This window comes from Mastacembelus armatus, chromosome 5 (genome assembly GCF_900324485.2).
Source record: "Mastacembelus armatus chromosome 5, fMasArm1.2, whole genome shotgun sequence".
NCBI lineage: Eukaryota > Metazoa > Chordata > Actinopteri > Synbranchiformes > Mastacembelidae > Mastacembelus > Mastacembelus armatus.
This window is the reverse complement of record NC_046637.1, coordinates 8625302-8643467: the sequence shown is the minus strand read 5'-3', so window position 1 is coordinate 8643467 and position 18166 is coordinate 8625302. Positions and strand designations below refer to the sequence as shown.

At 39.2% G+C, this 18166-nt stretch overlaps 1 protein-coding gene across 1 annotated transcript; it reads right to left on the bottom strand.

Moving 5' to 3' along the window:
• Positions 1-1507: 1507 nt before the first annotated feature.
• st7l (suppression of tumorigenicity 7 like) lies at positions 1508-17369 on the bottom strand. The gene is made up of 16 exons (XM_026306770.2): positions 17248-17369; positions 15825-16007; positions 15358-15440; positions 14387-14546; positions 14252-14306; positions 13936-14051; positions 13605-13683; positions 13060-13148; positions 12593-12693; positions 12274-12388; positions 12106-12178; positions 11905-12007; positions 5749-5899; positions 5178-5270; positions 4875-5014; positions 1508-3619 (listed from the first exon to the last, which is right to left on the bottom strand). Exons 2-16 carry the CDS (start codon positions 15991-15993, stop codon positions 3524-3526), a joined length of 1623 nt encoding a protein of 540 aa, XP_026162555.1. The 5' UTR covers positions 15994-16007; positions 17248-17369; the 3' UTR covers positions 1508-3523.
• Between the last annotated feature and the right edge of the window lie 797 nt (positions 17370-18166).

Genomic DNA, 18166 nt, shown 5'->3' with positions numbered 1-18166 from the left:
TCCACCCCCCACCCACATCTGACATGGTATCTTCCAGTTTCCTATTGACTGAACACACCTGATCCAGGTAATCAGGAATGGGTAGGGTGGAGATAGCTGGAAAACAAGCAGGGCACCGGCCATTGAGGAACAATTGTTGCCCACTAACTGGACTATGGCCTGCACTAGCTTGCAGTTGGACTTTACTATTTTGAATACCTTGGACCATTCAAGTATGTTTTGGACACTAACATTGTTGACATTGTTGATTTCTGGGATTTCTATTTGAGCTTTAATCTCTTAGATGTGATAAGTGATGGGTGGACAGTAAATGTGTGGGAGAAAAAGCAATTTCAGTGTAGTTTAATGTTTCCTGCTGATTGTTAATTCTCTTGGTGGTCATCAAGAAACAAAATCAAGCTACCAAGATATTAAATCAAATGTTGCATTCATTCATGATGCACGGTAGCCAGGTATCAGTGCATCAAAACTCTCATTTTGTGGCTTGGCTGTCAGGACTGCATCTTTCCACTGGAGATTTTATGTGTCAGTGAATAACATGTCCCCCCCCACTCAAAGAGAACAATCACAAATATAGGACGGCATCACTTACCATCTTTCCGACACAAATATATGCTCAACAACAATATTTCATTTTCTGACTCAATACAGGGCCTCTGCGACAGACTGGTGACCTGTCCAGGGTGTACCCCTGCCTTCCACCCGAGAGAGAGCTGGGATAGGCTCCAGCAGATCCCCGTGACCCTGAACAGGAAAAGCGGGTATAGAAGATGGATGGATGGATGGATGGAATACAGGGCCTACTGTGCTGACATTTATTAGAACCCAAGGGAATAGAATAAAACATCTACTTTCTGTATTGTTCATATTTGTTGTCATGTTATTTTCTGTATCCTTTCTGCTCTTGCTTCTTCATTGTAAACCTCGACTCTGAAGCACTCCTCAGTGGAGGTCAGTGAGCAGTATGTTTCAACATGCTGCATGAAACCCACTCTGGCACTCAGAGAAAACACTTGAGCATCCGTCAACAGTCCTCAACAGTGATTTTCATTACCACTGCTCACCACTTAAGCATGAGTGTATGGAGTATGATTATGGCACCAGTGGTTCACTGGAAACATCCTGTGTAAAAGCATCTGCTGATGGTGGTGGAGTGGTATAATCATTATGATGGGCATGATGGCTCTTGGCTCTATATAATGCAGGCTCAGCAGTGGCATGATGTCCTTCAGAAAGAAACCAGCTACCTATCAATACAAAAGTTACTTTGAAAGATGGGAGAAATGACTTCTGCCTTTCAAAGTATACTAATAAAATCTTAAATTTTAAAAAGTTGGCTTTGGCTTTTACATGGCCATACATGTGGAGAGAAATTGTGAAGCTTTTGAATCAGGTGAAGCATGTCAGTTTGTCTATGCCCACTAAAGTACATCTAAAGCTAGTCCTTTATCTGCACATAATGCACCTCCAGAACACAACAAAAATAAATACCACACATGATCAGATATTGCACTGGAAGAGTAATTTATTTTGAGTTTGACTTCCAAATTCAACCAACGTTAGTTAATTGTTCACACATTCTCCCGTCTTCAGCATGAACTTGTACACTTCAGCTGCACAAAAACACCATAAATTAGACATTTAATGTGTCAAGAATTTAGAGACAAATATTATAGGCCAATATTATACAAATATATTATTAACAATATAATCCAATATGCCCTTTGTACTTTCTACAAGGCATGTCACTGATACTGATGCTTTTCCTTGGACACTGAATAATTCTGTTAGAAATTACACTTTTAAAGGCATATATTTACCTAATTTAATACAGAAATACAGACAGCATTGCTAATAACCTTCACATCTATACTGTAGGGCAAGTAAATGCAAAATTTGAGTGTTGAGTTAGTGTGATGTACTTAAAAGGCACGTTATTATCATATTTTTTTGTAATCAAGTATGGAGAGTTGTCAGTATAATGTCATTCACGGTTAAGCATGAGGCATGAATATTGACAATTATCTGTTGTTCAAGTAACATTACTTAACACAATAAAACAAACATGACCATGGTAAAAGGTATAAACTGCAATAAAACCTGGTAATACATGTAATAAACTATTGGCGTCATCATAATTTTACTGTACATCAGTGTTGATGTATTCAATTTTTTAATAAGCTTCAAATATTACACTAATAGTCTTACTGTACATCTGTGGTGGATAACATGGATATACAGTATAATACATCTACAGGGTTTTATTACAATTTTTGCACCACGGTCATATATTTCTGACAAGTGATTACATTATCCATCAGTTTAACATTATATTTTACAACAAGGTGGTACTGGTATCACATACTGTGCAGTCTGATGAAACAGAGAACCAACCCAGTGATGGCAGAATCAACACCTGCACCATTTCTGGCAAAACTTGCAGCCACAGGGGAGTTTGTGTGTATTAATTTACTTTGTACAGTATGTCTGCACATGTTGCTTACCAGCTCTAATTGCAACTCAGCATACAGTATGTGTCAGCAAGACTAACTGAATATGCTCAGTGCATTGTGAGAACCAGTTAATGTCCTGAACTGAAGAAATTGGATACCATATAGTTAGAATGACTTTACTGAATTACAGCTATTTGATACATTTACTGTGCTGTGTGATTCTTGTAATGGTGCTGCTGACTGACCAGCACTTGGTCTCTAGTCGAATCGGAGGAAATGATTGATGCTATGTGAGCTCTTACTGTGCCCAGTATGTTTCAATATTGGAGGGGCGACCGTTTCCCCAGTGATATAGTGCTGAGTTGTCATGCCATGGTAACAACTGTTGAACTGCAGAGGTATTGTATACACTGCAGACACTCCAAGGCTGTAAATCACAGCTCTGTTTTTAGGAGGTCTGAGAGACTTTTAAATCTGGCCCACTAGATGTCTGCGGGGTGCACAGCATTGATGTAGGACACATAGGTTCCCATACTGAATACTCCATAAGATCTTTCTGATACATATAAATAATTATGCTGAGAATAGGGGGGAAAAGGATAATTTGCATTGTTAAGATGATAAAGTCACTCATCTCAGTTGATAGTACTAAAAAAAGGATCATATAGTGCAACACACAGTTTCAGTTTTTTCATGATTCAATTCATAATTGTGACTAAACAGACTAGTGCATCTGTGGTAACGTGACGACAAAATGAATAGCCCTGTGAAGTCACAACAAATGGTATCCTCCAAACATGTTCTTGGAAAAACTCTTGCTGCTGGAACAGTGTGGGAGAGCATCTTAAGAGTGGTATTGCCGTGTTGATATAACCTTAGCCAACATAATCAGTAACAATGCAGAAAGTTGACAGCAATGCTGAAGACAGGAGAGCAAACACTTTTTGTCTGAGAGTTTGGAGTGGTATTGGTGTGTCTCCTTGTACGTTGTGTGTGTGTGTGTGTGTGTGTGTGTGTGTGTGCGTGTGTGTGTGTGTATGTGTGTGAGTGTGTTTGTATGAGAGATGGGGTCAGATCTGAGTCAGCTGGTGCCAAAAACTGGACGGCATGAAACTTTCCATCTTGTCTGCGAAGAAACCCAGAGGTGCAAAAAGCGTACTGAAAAACTGAAAAGGGAAGAAAAAGCATAATTATCTTCAGTAATATCTGAGTAAAACAATTTAATCCACAAATGCTACCAAGCGATGTTATGGAAGTTATATAATCTATCTAAGGTAAAACAATTATAACTGGAACAGAAAAGTAAACATTTCTATTATTTTCAATTAAGAAAAATCAAACACAAAATTGTTTTATGATTGCCAGCAAAGTATATTATCTAACATTAAGCTGTAATATATACTTTACAATATATTAGAGTGAGTACTGTTAGTGATTTAGATTAGCCGGTAACAGTAAAATGTCCTATAAAATATTACAACATGGATTTTTGCTGAAACTAGGTGTTCTTAATATAACTGACACTTTAATAGTCTCATACAAGGATATATCATACTGGCCAGACAAGTGCAAATCAAGTACTCTCTAGTCCTATTTAATATATTAAAACATATTTCACTACTATACTTTACATGTTTGGTATCCATAAATTAAGGAATGACTAACTGCCGCCACCACCACCACTGTCTTGCCTTGGCTGGATCTTTTTTTCAAGAGCAGCAGATTGGGAGAAATCTGTTTTTCCTCAGAAGGCAGTGGGACCTCTGTGTTCCTCCCTCAATGGTCTTCATGCACTCTATCTGAACATTACACAAACCAGGCTTTTTGGCCCTGCTGTAAAAATCCTATCAGCACCCAATCTTTTTCATAACAAAAGGAAGGGGACTAGATGTTCTCTGTGGCCTTGTTGTCTTTGAGTCTCTGTAAAGGCAGGCCCTAATAAACAGGATGATCATAAACAACGGAACAGCTTGCAAGGAGCTTGCCAAGCTAAAACTAAAACAGATAACGCAACACTCCTATAATAAATAAAGTCATACACGCATTTAAGGTTTCTAAATCTTTAAGGCTGTAAGTTACACTGCTGTGTTTGCTATAGCGATAAGCTTGCACTGCTCAACTGTGGTTACTGACAGCTTAAGTTGGACTATGGCTTGTTTTGGCGGGAAACACTGACTTTATGGGCCTACAACTCCCATGAGTTTCCAGTGTTACTGACAGTGATAGAAGACAGCAATTACCACATGAGTTAAAAGGTTCAGGTTAAAAAAAAAGACCTGATCAGTTATTAACTGAACATACCTGTACACGTCTGAGATTAACTGCTTTCACGATTAAAAGGGGCGTGTCTGAATTAGCATCTAAAATTTCAAAATCAACACCTTTTGAAATCAACTTGACATGATCAGTTCCAGTACTTACTGCTTTGGCGAAAACACCCATGAGCTCTGGGAACTGATGTGTGAGCATGGCCAGCATGGCAGTGAAGGAGCAAAGGCCTGCTGTGAAGAGGATGAAGAATGGAAGCTCTTTCTTTGGGTACACAGACACCTCATGGAAAGCTGCGGTGAAGAAGAGGAAGAAACAACCAGAACAAGAGAGAGCAACATAAAGTCAGGTCAACAGAACCGAAACATTCTGGTGGAAGATGAGGTTTAAACGGTGAGATGATTAATGAGATTATCAAACTGAAATCACGACACCTTCAAGGCCTTTGGTACTTACAGGGCAGTAGTTCCCTATCTGCTGTTTCCGTGCATCCTGGGTAGGGGTAAAACAGGTGACCCTTCTCCAGTGGGTAGGGAATTATTCGGAAGGCTTGAAAGACAGACATTGAATTAAGACGAGTATAATATGTCAGTAAATTGTGAAAAAATATTTTAATCAACATAGCTGGCAGTTTGAACTATTGAAGCTTAAAGTTTAAAACAACTAATGTTAGTAAATCAACTAAGTAGCAAAATATTATACAGGGTGAAAAGATACCAACATCCTAATAAATAGAATAATCTCATATTTCCTGTGAGGAGTTATTTTATCCTTGTATGAACAGAGCAGTTGTGTGCCTTAAGATTCAAGAGGCAATCTTGTGACCAGCAGGATTAAATCTGGACTGGATGGATTAAATTATTACAATAGTTACAACCGAACTTATACATGATGGGTTCAATTCACTTTGAAAAGGACCAGAGCACCATAAGCAATTATACACAATTTAACAATCATAACGGCAGACCTAAAAAGCTCTATTTACAAGGTATTGATGTACAGTGGAAGACATAGAAATTTTACTCACTACCCTCCCAGGTACAGTGTAGTAGGTTTAAGGCTCCCTCTGCCCTCTTCCAGTGTTGCAGGTGAAAGAAAGCATATGCCACTGCCTCGCTGTCACCCCTCTTTAAGATGTGCTCTGGAGGCAGGATCAGGCTCTTCATCTCTAATAGGTACTGAAGACAGAAAGTTGAAGTAGGACATTTGTTCAGTATACATTGAGTATGTAAATGTCATTTGGTTCCCGAATTTGGTAAAGCAAAGTAGAAGAGTGTTATAGTTGCACTTTGTACTATAAAGGAGAATTATAAAACTGTGAACCAAAATCTGAATATCTATATATAATATTCAGAGGATAGATGAACAGTTTGTTTAAACTCTACTTTCACAGCTTGCAAAATAATGAGTTACAGCAGAATCACAACTATTTTTGTCAAATATTTGATTAAATAGACTTCTGTATGATTATTTTATCTTACAAAACCTGACAAATATGCAACCCTGGTCTGGTACTGAAGCTACTTCAAGTCCCAAAAGCCTGTATGTATACTACATTTCCAGCTCAAAGCAGCAGGTGGCTATAAAAGTTTTTGGTGAAACAATCCGAACAACTTAGTGGCCAAAAGACACTCAAATGGGTTGTACTCAATGAAGTGGGAAAGTGTTTGCTATCTATCTATCTATCTATCTATCTCTCTATCTATCTGATGGTTTGATTCACATTTTCGTTTTTATCTTGTTTGTCAGTCAGCACTTCACTTTGTTCCATTGTGTAATTCCCTCTGGTCAACTCCCTGCAGACTGGAGACATATTTTCTTCATGTGAGGTATTTGTTGCTAAAGAGCCTTATTTTGCAATTGTTGAAGGTGGGAGGGACAGCTTTTCAAAGCTGTGTGTGTGTGTGATTGTGTGACTGTGTGGACTGTGTGATTGTTACAGTACAGTACATTCATTCCATGAATGTGTAACACCCCCCCCCCCCCCCCCTACTGTGTAAGTTTGTCCCAGTGAGTCAGATGGTTCACTGTGCTGACAAAGGCCCAAATCACAGAGTCACAACCTATAGAACAGGTCTGCTTTCAGAAATAACACAGAACAACCATCAAGAAATAACAACATGACTATACTGTGGAAAGATTTTCTTAAATATGGTCTAATTTTTGGCAACAGATAAGCCATTATTGGATTCATAATGACTTTCATAAACTTGACATTCTATACATTTTATATCTGTGGTGCCCAGTGTGGCAGGCGTTTGTTTTAAACAAAACCCATGTGCAGGGCAGGAGCCCCCTGGGCTGGATTCCCAGGCGGCCAAATTCATAGTGCTCTGAATCTCAGACTGTCACTTTGGGAAGGTTACCCCACAGCTAATCCTGTCTAATCCCTTCCATGGTCAAAGGCTCAGCCATCCATCCATCCATCTATGCAGCCAGCCATAGTGTTTCACCCATCTCCCCCTGCTTTACCTTCTGTCCCCACTCTCGCCCCCATGATCATAGTCTGCCTGGGCTCTTCAACCTAGCTCATCCCTTTTTCCAGCTGTCTGCCATGCTGCTTCAGCTTGCTAGACAATAAGCCTTAGTCTAAAGTCCCAGTACTTACACTGGTAATCTGGCTCACCCATGCCTCTCATTCTCCTTACTTCTTCTTACCCTGCTGCCTGAACAAATCTGCTTCTCCACTAATCTTGATTTACTCTGCATCTTCTTGCTCTCTCTTCACTGTCTCATACGGACATATGCTCAGTCTAACTAAAGAAAACGGTCGACAACCTTGCACACTTCAGGCAAGTGGTGAACACAGATCGCTCATCTATACACACAAAACAATCCAAAAACTAACTAGCTAATATAAGTAAAAAAAAAAAAAAACTTTAAATATAATTTCTAATCTCCTACTGAAACAATTTCTGACGTTATTTCTCACTTTGCATTGCAATAACTGTTAGATATTTACTGTTGTTATATGTTATATTCAGAGAGCTTCCTTGAATTTCTTGTGCCTTCCTCACCAGGCCCTGAATCCCCCACCCTCATAGGTAAAGGCTTAATAAAGCAGGGTACCATCTGACAGGTGAGAAACTCCACTTCATCGATCTCTCTCCTGTTCATTCAAGCATGCAAGATGCCTCTTTTTCTAGCCTCTTCTGTTTCCATCCTAACATATTCTGCAGTCATTACAAGGAGAGACTGCTGCTCACAACCAGAAGCTGCTTGTTTGTCTTTCTCAGTTACCCTGTGTTATTCTGAGCACAAACTTTTCACCTTCTTCTGCTTCCCTGGCCTAAGGCTTAAGGCAGGCAGTTATCTCTGCAAGAAAACACTACCACACTTCTCATCTGTATAAAACTACTACTTTAAATATGCAAAAATAAGACACATTATCTGAATGAATGCCAGTTTCCCTTTTAGGCTCATTTTACCCTTGAGGTTTGATCATTTTGATAATACAATGTGTCATTTTGCTTAAACTTATATATTTTACAGGTAAATGTAAATATTTTACAGTTTTACTCATATTTCCACCTGCGTATTAGTCTGCTGTGTATGCTGTTAGTATATGACACCCATGTATGCCTAAGTCCTCAGTGTTTTAAGATTAACAATTTAGAAAGACTGGCTGCTCAGCTGTCCTTCGGTGCATGCCACAGCATTAGACCTAGTGACACCTCAGTCCCCTATGGAAGCACCCCTCCCACACACAATTCTTCAGTCTACTTCTCCACTCCCTGTCGCCTCTTTGATGAAGGGATTGAGTTTCATGTGTTCTCCTTTTATCCCTGGCCAATCATAAGCCCAGAGCATAACTCATAAGCTGCCTTCTGATTTTAATCTACGGCACTTTGCCTCTCACAATGGGACCCACAGGTAACAATGACATACACTGTAAGTTTTGCTCTGCACACACACGTGGGCAGTGAAAGAAAACAGGCGTTTAGAAACACAAATTGTAACAACCCCCCCTTTCCTTTGCTGAATCAAACCTCATCCATCTTAATTCACAACAAACCCAGGACTGGTACTCTGTCTCAATTTGCAAACCAAAAAGCCAATTTCAGAGGTAATCTAAGCAAAGGTCCACATTGCTGAGCCCTGACAGGCCATCTAGATCAGAGAATATCAACCACAATGGGGTGAGATGAGAAAATGCTCTCCAAGGTGAAATAAACTACCAAGGCAGATGGGATTGGGTCACCTTGACTGCTTCAAAATGAATGTGCATGGGCCAAAGTGGCAGTAAATATAAAGCAAATTCAGGAAGCGAGAAAACTTGACCGGCTATCCAAGCGTCTGACAAACTGTTTTTAAACCACTGGCTGGTGGGGAAGCTGATGGGAATTGACAGAGAGACATGGAGAAAAAGGTGGAGGTGGTGGAGGAGGAAGAAGAGTTTGTTTGGTTGTGTTCCTCATCACAGTGGCTGGTGAAGTCCCATTGGAAAACACGCTCATCGTTTCTTGTAGAATGAGGTTTTTATGGGCATGGGTTGCTAGCCTGATGTCCAATGCTTGCTTGCAGCACCTGGTATTCCAAGGCAGTCTCCCATTCAAGTATTAACCAGGTCCAACCCTCCTTGCCTCCTGAGGGCAGACAAGTTCTGGCTTGACTGGGGTCAAGTGCAAAGGGCAAGAAGAGGAGGAGGGGAAGATAAAAAGAGGACAAAAAGATGAAGAGAAGAAGAAAATAGAAGGGAGCAAAGGGGAAGAGGGAAATGGGGGCAAGATGGAGAGCTAGTGAGGGAAAAGGGAAAGGGGTCATGTGGGAGGATGGCTTGTACAGAAACAGCTGTGCTACTGAAGCACAAACAAGTGTGAATGTTGGGTTTAGTGTATGCATAGCCTTCTCTTGTGATGTAGCCTATCATGATATTCATACACAATCTTTTTGGCATGCGTGATAGCACTAGCACACACACACACTTCAAGCTTGACCTAACAACCTAACCATGTTCCTTCATTCCCTAGTTCAGCAGTGGCAGGCAGAAGCTTGTGGGTTGTTTTTATTAACCATGGCAGCATCATGGCAGCATCATGGCAGCATCATGGCAGCATCATGGCAGCATCATGGCAGCATCATGGCATGAGGGATGGTAATGTTAATCTGTCAGAATCTCAGTCAACAACTTTGTTCTAGACATACAGAATATATACAGAAAAGTATGGTCCACAGAGGGTGGGTCTGAGAACTGTTGAGTTACCTAGCAGCTCCACTTGTGATTTAACACTCTTGCTCAAAGGCAGCTCAGTAATGGTAATGTGGGATGGGTGAGCACCACTTTTTTTTTTCCCCCATCTTGGAGACTAGACATCAAACCGCTGAGCTTCGGGCCTTGAGTGACCACTGGTACATTGACAATGGGTGAAAAATGATGAAAAAAATCCCCCAACGCTGCTATCTAGTATTTCTTCACTACTGAAACACAAACCGACAGAAGATTTGTTGAGTCATTTGTGATGAGAGATTTAGGATACATGTTTCTGTATACTTAAAATTATACTGGGTTTAATGTTTCCCCACAGACTGCTGTCCAGAACCTGTAGTTCCAGTATGTTTAACTGATCTGAAGTAACATTGGTGTTAAGCTGTAACAAAGGTTGATGCTATTATTAATTTATGAACAGCTCTTTAAAAATAGTTCTTAATCCACTCCCGCTGCTTTTTACTATGTGTCGACAGCTGTTTATGCTGCTGATAAAATACTTTTCTAATCTAATACAGTCAAACAACACATTAATTGTGATTTAAATGTCAGATTTTTTTTTTTTCACATTTTATGCAATACATAAGTACTCAGTTAATCCTGAAGGACTAATTGCTTAATAAAATGTCATTACCTAAAGCCTTACCTAAATCTATAAAAGACTACAACCTTAAACAAAACCCCTTGGGCAGACTATACTTTAGGGGACAACATGCCAGTCGGTGTCTATAAAGGCCAGAGTCACAGGTGCACTCATTATTCAGACATGTCAGAGAACACAAAGCAAAAACACCCCTCCATTTTCAAAAACTCAACACATCTCTGCTGTGACACCTGAGTAAGTATAAGATGCCGGAGTCATATGGTGAACCATGAGTTTAATAATAATCGTACATCACTGCTGAGTTATAAATTAAAATTAATTAATATAAATTCATCATATCAGTTGGCTATTTATTTAACACTCATAGAAAACATTTTGATAAAGCTGGCAGTGGTCTCCAGATTCAGACTCTGTATGGCTCAAAGAGGCGATGAGGCAATTTGAGAGGATAAGCAACAGGATGAGGGTATGTGATGATACAGGAGAGGACTGCTGCCTCTGGGCAGGATAGGAAGAGAGCAGTTGGAAAGACATTGAAGATGAGGGCCCTCACTTTATAATCAAAGGCTAGATCAAAGTCCTTGGCTGACGTCTACCCCCTCCACACACACAAACACACTGATTCTCTTTCTCTCTCTTAGAAAAGGAGACCATGAGATGAAACAACACCACACTACAAAGGCTAATGTGAGACAAAACTCTGCTACAACTAGTTGTGTCTGACTCTGTGTGAGCATGAGTGTGTGTGACATCTAATCCTGTGGGAACTGATGGGAAAGGCCAGAGAGAGAGATCCACTGTAGTCTCATGTGTGCCCAGGCTGAGCCATTATTGTGATCAATGTATCTGTTATGCTTATATTTAAAGTTATTAAATTTTTTTAAAAATTTAATTAAAATTCAAACAAAACTAAAAAAAACAATGAATATATGATTCTAAAAACATTGCACTATAGAAGCTAAAGGCAAATATACCTATTTGATGGCAAACTTTTTTTTTTTAAATTGTAACAATATTACTCAATATCATCAAAGACAGGTCAATGGAAAAATACATGTTAAATACACAGTCAACACTACAAGTGTGATAAAATTAGCTGAGCTACAATATGGACACCTACACTGACACCTGCTGGTGAGCAGGTATACAGCATGAAGACTGTTCTATTTGAAGGCTGTGGACATACTGAATATTCAATTTGTGATTTCTGTGGAGGTTACACACAGGTAACCATTTCCACAGCAGGTGTCAAAGAGGCTTTTCAAGATGACTGACTCACCATCAAGTCAGGTTCATTCAAGCGTAACTTCACGTCACAATGTTTTCAATATGATTTACAGGGCTACAATAATCACAAGACTCTAATGACTGACCTTTGGCACGTGTGGATTGAATTCAACAGCTCTGTGTATAGCCTCCACAGCATTCATCTCTGCTGTGCTAAGCCCCCGCCTGGACGCTGCCTCTGGAGAGAACCTGCAACAAAACACATCATATGAAAGACTGCATCTATGCATGTTTAAAAGTTCAGTTCTGACAGATATGAAACATCAGGAACCGAAATGAAAACTCACTTATCTGATACAGCCCGTGCTTTCAACAGTGCAGATGTGTAGCATATAGTGGCTGATTTTGGCAAGCTGATGTCTACAGTGGCGATAAATAACAATAAATTGAGGCTACATGATATATAAGCTGTGCTGATGATAGAAAATGTGAATGTTTATTTGGATCAGTTTTACCATCATATTTGGCGAGGACCGCTTGGACATCAGCATATGCCTGAAGCTCCAGAAGTGCCTCCAAGAGGTTTTCATGTATATTTAACATTCCCAACAGTGGAAATTCCTTCATTAACTACAGAAAGATAAAGCATTGTACATACCATTATAACAGTATATCGTTTACTAGTATTATCATTGAATTGGCATGTTTTCAATACTTCAGGCATGTTGCCTCAGTTTGTTACTCAGCTGCATGGGTAATTCGACAAGCTTGGAGACAACAGCAGTAAGGACTATAAAATGTTAAGAAGTCTTTTTTTTTTGCATAGAAACTTACATCTCTCATCATCTTCACTGCTTCTTTAATCCGTCCCAGCTTGCGTGCACACATTGCCAATCTACGTTTAATGTACACCAGTAAGTTCATATCTTTTCCAGCTGTGGATGGCAAAGATAAAATATGAGCCATTTAATAAACAAAACACTTATCATTTTAAAGAAATTCAAAACATGAAAATGCCTTTTGACTACATAGAGATGTATTTATGTAATATTGCCCTTGCAGTAAGTTCCGCCATCAAAGGTGACTGGGGATCTATGCAGTCTCTTCTATTTACAGTATAACCGCACTTACCTGCAATGTCCAGTTGCATACTATTTAAGTGTGGTAGAGTGTGTCACAGCATATTGCACAAGCAGGATTATAACTGGGTGTAGTTGCTCTTAAAGGTTGCTATCTTTCTGCTATTGTTCATCAGAATTAACAATAGATGAGAACCACTGTATATGCAAATCCCTCCTTGCCAATAGTTAGTGCTTTTTTGAAGAGGCGTTCAGCTTCTGTGATAGTTGTAGCTTCTTCCTCTGCTAAAAGCACATAGGCTGCAGCACATCTGTACACAGATACAGATACACACACACAAAGGGTTCAATTTTTAACAGCCCATCCTCATATGAATCCACCAATAAAAATCATATAATTATACTCATTTTATATTTATGCCTGTAACTGAAGCATTTTAAATGCATTACCATGTCAGATGTTATTTACAAGACACATTATTACAATTTTGCTCATAAATTTAAATAACCCTGCCACAGTGTGAGACATTTTTTGGAAAATATAACTGAACCTGCAGAACACGTCTGCCTCTATAAAATCATAATGAGAACTGCAATTACTAAAGACATCATATAGCCACTTTCCTTACAAACAAAGGTTTCCATGTGATCATTTATATTTTAAAAAAAGGTGGTGCCAGGGGTATGTAAATTCATGATCACAACTTTATGTTTAGAGCTAGAGCATTTACAGAGATAATATGTAGCAGTATAGGAGTAGGACTTACTCATGGTTTATTTCTATGGCCTGGTAAGCTGCTCTGATCCTAGCCTGAGGATTTCTCTCTCTCCAAGCTTTCTGCATGACTGTAATGAGATGAAGAACTCAGGCTTAGTATGGATATGGCATTAGTGTCCTGGCATAAAAAAAGTGCATGCATCCATGTTCTACGAGAAAAAACCAAAAGCAGTTTGTTGTGAACATTTGCAATACACCAGAGAAACCTCTTCCAAGAAAATAAAGCAGTAGAATGTGAGGTTGCAATTGCATGGTTGTAAGAAATATCTCTGCAGGTGTTACTCAGTGGGGGATTTAGTCTCTGTAAGATTAAAACTCACCAGCATCCTCTGGCCTCAACTGCTGAGTGTCTCCTGTGAAGAAGGTCTGATGGTCTTGAGCAGAGAGGTTCATATCATAGTATGTTAAGGGTTCCTTCCCTGTTACCCAGGTGTACCTGTAGTGCAGTAAAGTAAAAAACAGTTTTATTACAGTTACATAATAATTAGTGAATCAAATAAAACTGACCTTATCTAGCACCATAGACACAGTATGATTAAGCAGGTATTTATCTTTATAAATAGTTTCACCTTAAGGCCAACCAAGCTAAGCACTGCTATATGCATTCTGAAACACACATCTGAAAACAGCACATACCTGTTGTATTCTGCTCCTCTGAACAGATTCAGTGGGTTCCTCCAGACCTTACACTCTGTCAAGGTAAAATATTATTAGTGTTAGTAGTATTATGAGTAGCATTGTTGTTAAGGTTTGTGTTACACACATATTTACCTGAAACACTGGGTCTAGGCTCTGCCTCTCCATTGACCGACGAGAACAGGCCAGTCGTGGAGCTGCTCTCTACTCCTCCCAGGAGAGGACGCAGGTGGCTCACCGACACTTGCTCAATGAACGAGGTCCCATATTTACGAAAATACCACCATTCAAATATCTGTCGTGACGACAAAACGGTTCTGTCATGTTCCTCTTTGAAAGCTACAAATACGTATTTCACTTATAAAACTCATTCTAAATTGCTACAAAACAAAAAAAGGTACTTTAATGACAGTAAACTCAAGAGCAAGACAGAGTGACATTTTGGGTGATGAGCAACACCCACCTAGTGAGTTTTCTTCATGAATAAATCTTTGTGACCTTAATCTTGATTTCTAAGAGATTCGTCAAATTTATTCCAACACTCTGCCCATCAGTTTATGAACCACTGCACTAGACAAATCTGGAACTTTGGACAACATCTATTGCAACATTGCACTATGAGCTTCGACTGACACTTGTAGAATATGTTTCTAAATCAGTCTAAATGTAAGTGATAGGTGACAAAACTCACAGTCCTGTTTCTGCGTATAAATACACTGCAAAGTCTTACCTGAAACTAATATGGGGCTTCAGCAGTCTGTGTAAGATAAGTCAAGCATATACTGAAAGGGATCTTCCAAAAATATGTAACGTATAAGACTGTAATTTTCCAAGATGCCCACTTCAGTTGATTACATCAGACTGTCAAAGATGCACAATAATCTTACATAAACTGTGTATTTCATCCACCATCACTTACACTGGTGCATTAGGAAGGGGTAGCCTATTTTAATATCTATTAATAAGAGGAGCATTGATTACAGCAATCTATCCTTTAAGTGGCATAAAGTAAAAACATCTTTAAAAAAAAAAAAAAAAAAAATAAGTGAATAACTATAACTGAACCAATGTGCAAAACAAATATACAAATTGAGGTGATAACTCACAAGGATGAGTCCAGATATGAGAGAGGAGGTCCCGGTTAGAGCCACATAGAATTTAGGAGTCAGTGTATTTAAAAACACCGAGGCTGAAAGATGAAGAGGCGACACATACATTAGTGCCATCGGTGCAACCAGAGGCTGTCAAAGGTTAGTCTCCTCTGCTGTAATCGTGTCACAGAAAACCATTATCGCTGCATACTGGTCGTACTGGAAACAGCACAACATCTCGTCTATCATGTTCACAGCAGCAAACTTGGTAACACAACAATAAAGTAACTGAATTTCAGCTTGCAAACCGCACGCTATCTTTAGAAAACAGTGCAACTAGCGACTCGCGGTAAATCAAAGCAGAAAGTTGACTCTTCTTGTGTCTGGATCAATCAGCCAACTAGCTGTCAAACCTCCAGCTCCCGTTTGCTGCCAGATAGCCGAAGGCTAACAAAAGCTAGCTAGCTGTTGCATTCATTCACCTGAGGTTAGAGTTTCCTGCAGTTTCAGCGGGCTCCACAGCACGTACACCATGATCAGCACCATGCCGAACCAAACGAAGCACACGTAAGTCCATGACCAAGAAAGCCAAGACTTTAATTTCTCTGTAAAGCCAAGAGATTGAGGATTACTGCCAGTGGTGTCCTCCATGTTTCTCCGGATGTCTGTAAACAGAGGAGTCACGTGACCACGAAGCAAGAGGACTTCTATTTTGAAAGCGCTGCAAAAAAAAAATTCATTTCCGGAGGCGATAGAAACACACTTAATGTTCTGTCTCATTGGTGCCCACCCCTCTGGGCTATCGCTATGGGTCATATCCCCTCTTCGCGCCTGCGCACTGATATGACCCATAGCGATAGCCCAGAGGGCTGTGCCCAATACACAGAATCTTGGGTTACGATACGTATAACATAACATAAATGGCTGGGGGCTGACTAAGTAAATTACAAAGTATAGTAATAGCCTAGTAGTTGGCCATATACAGGCTAATACACATATGACTCAACATTAGTTACATAGACCTTTTAAAACCAAAGCAGAGCCAAAACCTCAGACTGAAAAAGCTTGAAATTTGGCATATTAGCTTGATAATTCTAACTAATAACTAATAATTACCTACTTATATAATTTTTTTGTCAGATTTCTTTTAACTCATTAATCAACTAATGAATCACCCCTTAATATGACATAAGAGTGATTATAGTCATTTAAAGGATCATTTATTTTACTCAGAATGATGTGGATCTGTAATGATGCCCAGTGAGTAATCCCAACCCAGTCTATCCAACTAGGGTCGTGGTAAATCATCTAAATACATACAAAACATTAAGCACAGACTGTTTAAAAGTTGTATTTTGCTATGTTTAAAACAAACCACAAAGTTGGTGGCCTTATGCTTGCTTGTATGTTTGCTGACATTTGTCATCCCTGACATATACATGCAAACCACCATGTAGTACTACTTATGTCCAGTAAGAGGGGCCATTGCATCATAATACCATTCATTTCATTTGCCATCTACTAACTGCAGGTGGTGACAACATGCAGTCTTGATTACTTGCTCAAAATCTCTGAATTCATCAAAAATTTTGAAAAATGACCTTATCAGTCTTGCAAATGTACTATAATCTGGGCTAATATTTGCTTCAAATAAATTAACAAGTTTTTTTTTTTCAGGCCTTAACTAAGGCTGAGATTTTGATCCCAACAGCATGGCTTTGCTCAATCTGCCTATCACCCACATTCAGACTGTTCTATTCACATTATTTAAATACCAGTAAATGTATATACTGAAATCTAAACAATGCAGTAAGACTGTTGCAAGATAAGGCAAGTAAATTTATAAGTTGCATTTATTTATGAGAAGTATATTTTTGGATGCATACAACCCACAGCAAATCTCACCTTATACTGACTCACAGCTCAACAGCGCAGGAATAAATGTGATTTGTTGGAGTGTATTCTCGTTGGAGGTTACAGGCATTGAATGACAGAGAGCCAGATTTGGTCCTGCTCATACATGCCCTTGGGTGTTTTCTGCCTGATGCTGATGGACAAGCACACGCAGGGTTAAAGGCCTGTCATATAAATCAGGTACAATCACTTTAGAGGTGAAAACATGCATGATGCCACTGACAGGGATGAAGAGAGGGGGGAAAGAAAAGAATAAAAAAGGAGGGGAAAGAGAATAAGTCTGTAGATGTTATCTGGAGTTTATAGCATGACCTGCATATCTGAATCTATTTCCAGATGAAAGGATATTTCCAAATGACCTCTGCTCAGTGACTCATTCTTTGATAAAACATACATGTACCTTCCAAGAATATACCAAGTTAAAGGCCTTATCGTCTTTCGTATTTACACTGCTCCACTTATGTTAGTTAAATATCAACTGAAGACAAATAAAATATAGATTTAGCTGAATGCAAGGACACACTTCATTAAAATGTTTATTTGGCATTGGGGACAAAAGTAAAATTTTCTGTATAGCACATTGCAAATATAAAACCCAACACTGATATAAAAATTGTGAATAATGGACAGTACCTAACCACAAAGTATGACATGACCAGCACACAAACAGTCAGCTACTGTCCAGCCATGCAGAAGCAATAGTGCTCATCACGCTGCAGTCACCTGTATACTTAAGGTTCATTTACAATTTCATGTCTGGTATCCATCCAGCCATTCTGGACTTCATGTTCTGTTTATGTAGTTTCTTTCTTTTTCTCTCTCCAAAGCTTTTAAGAGTCTTCTAATCATACATAATTAATCACAGTTTTCACTTAAATGCACTGCATTTCTCACTCTCATTATTACTTAA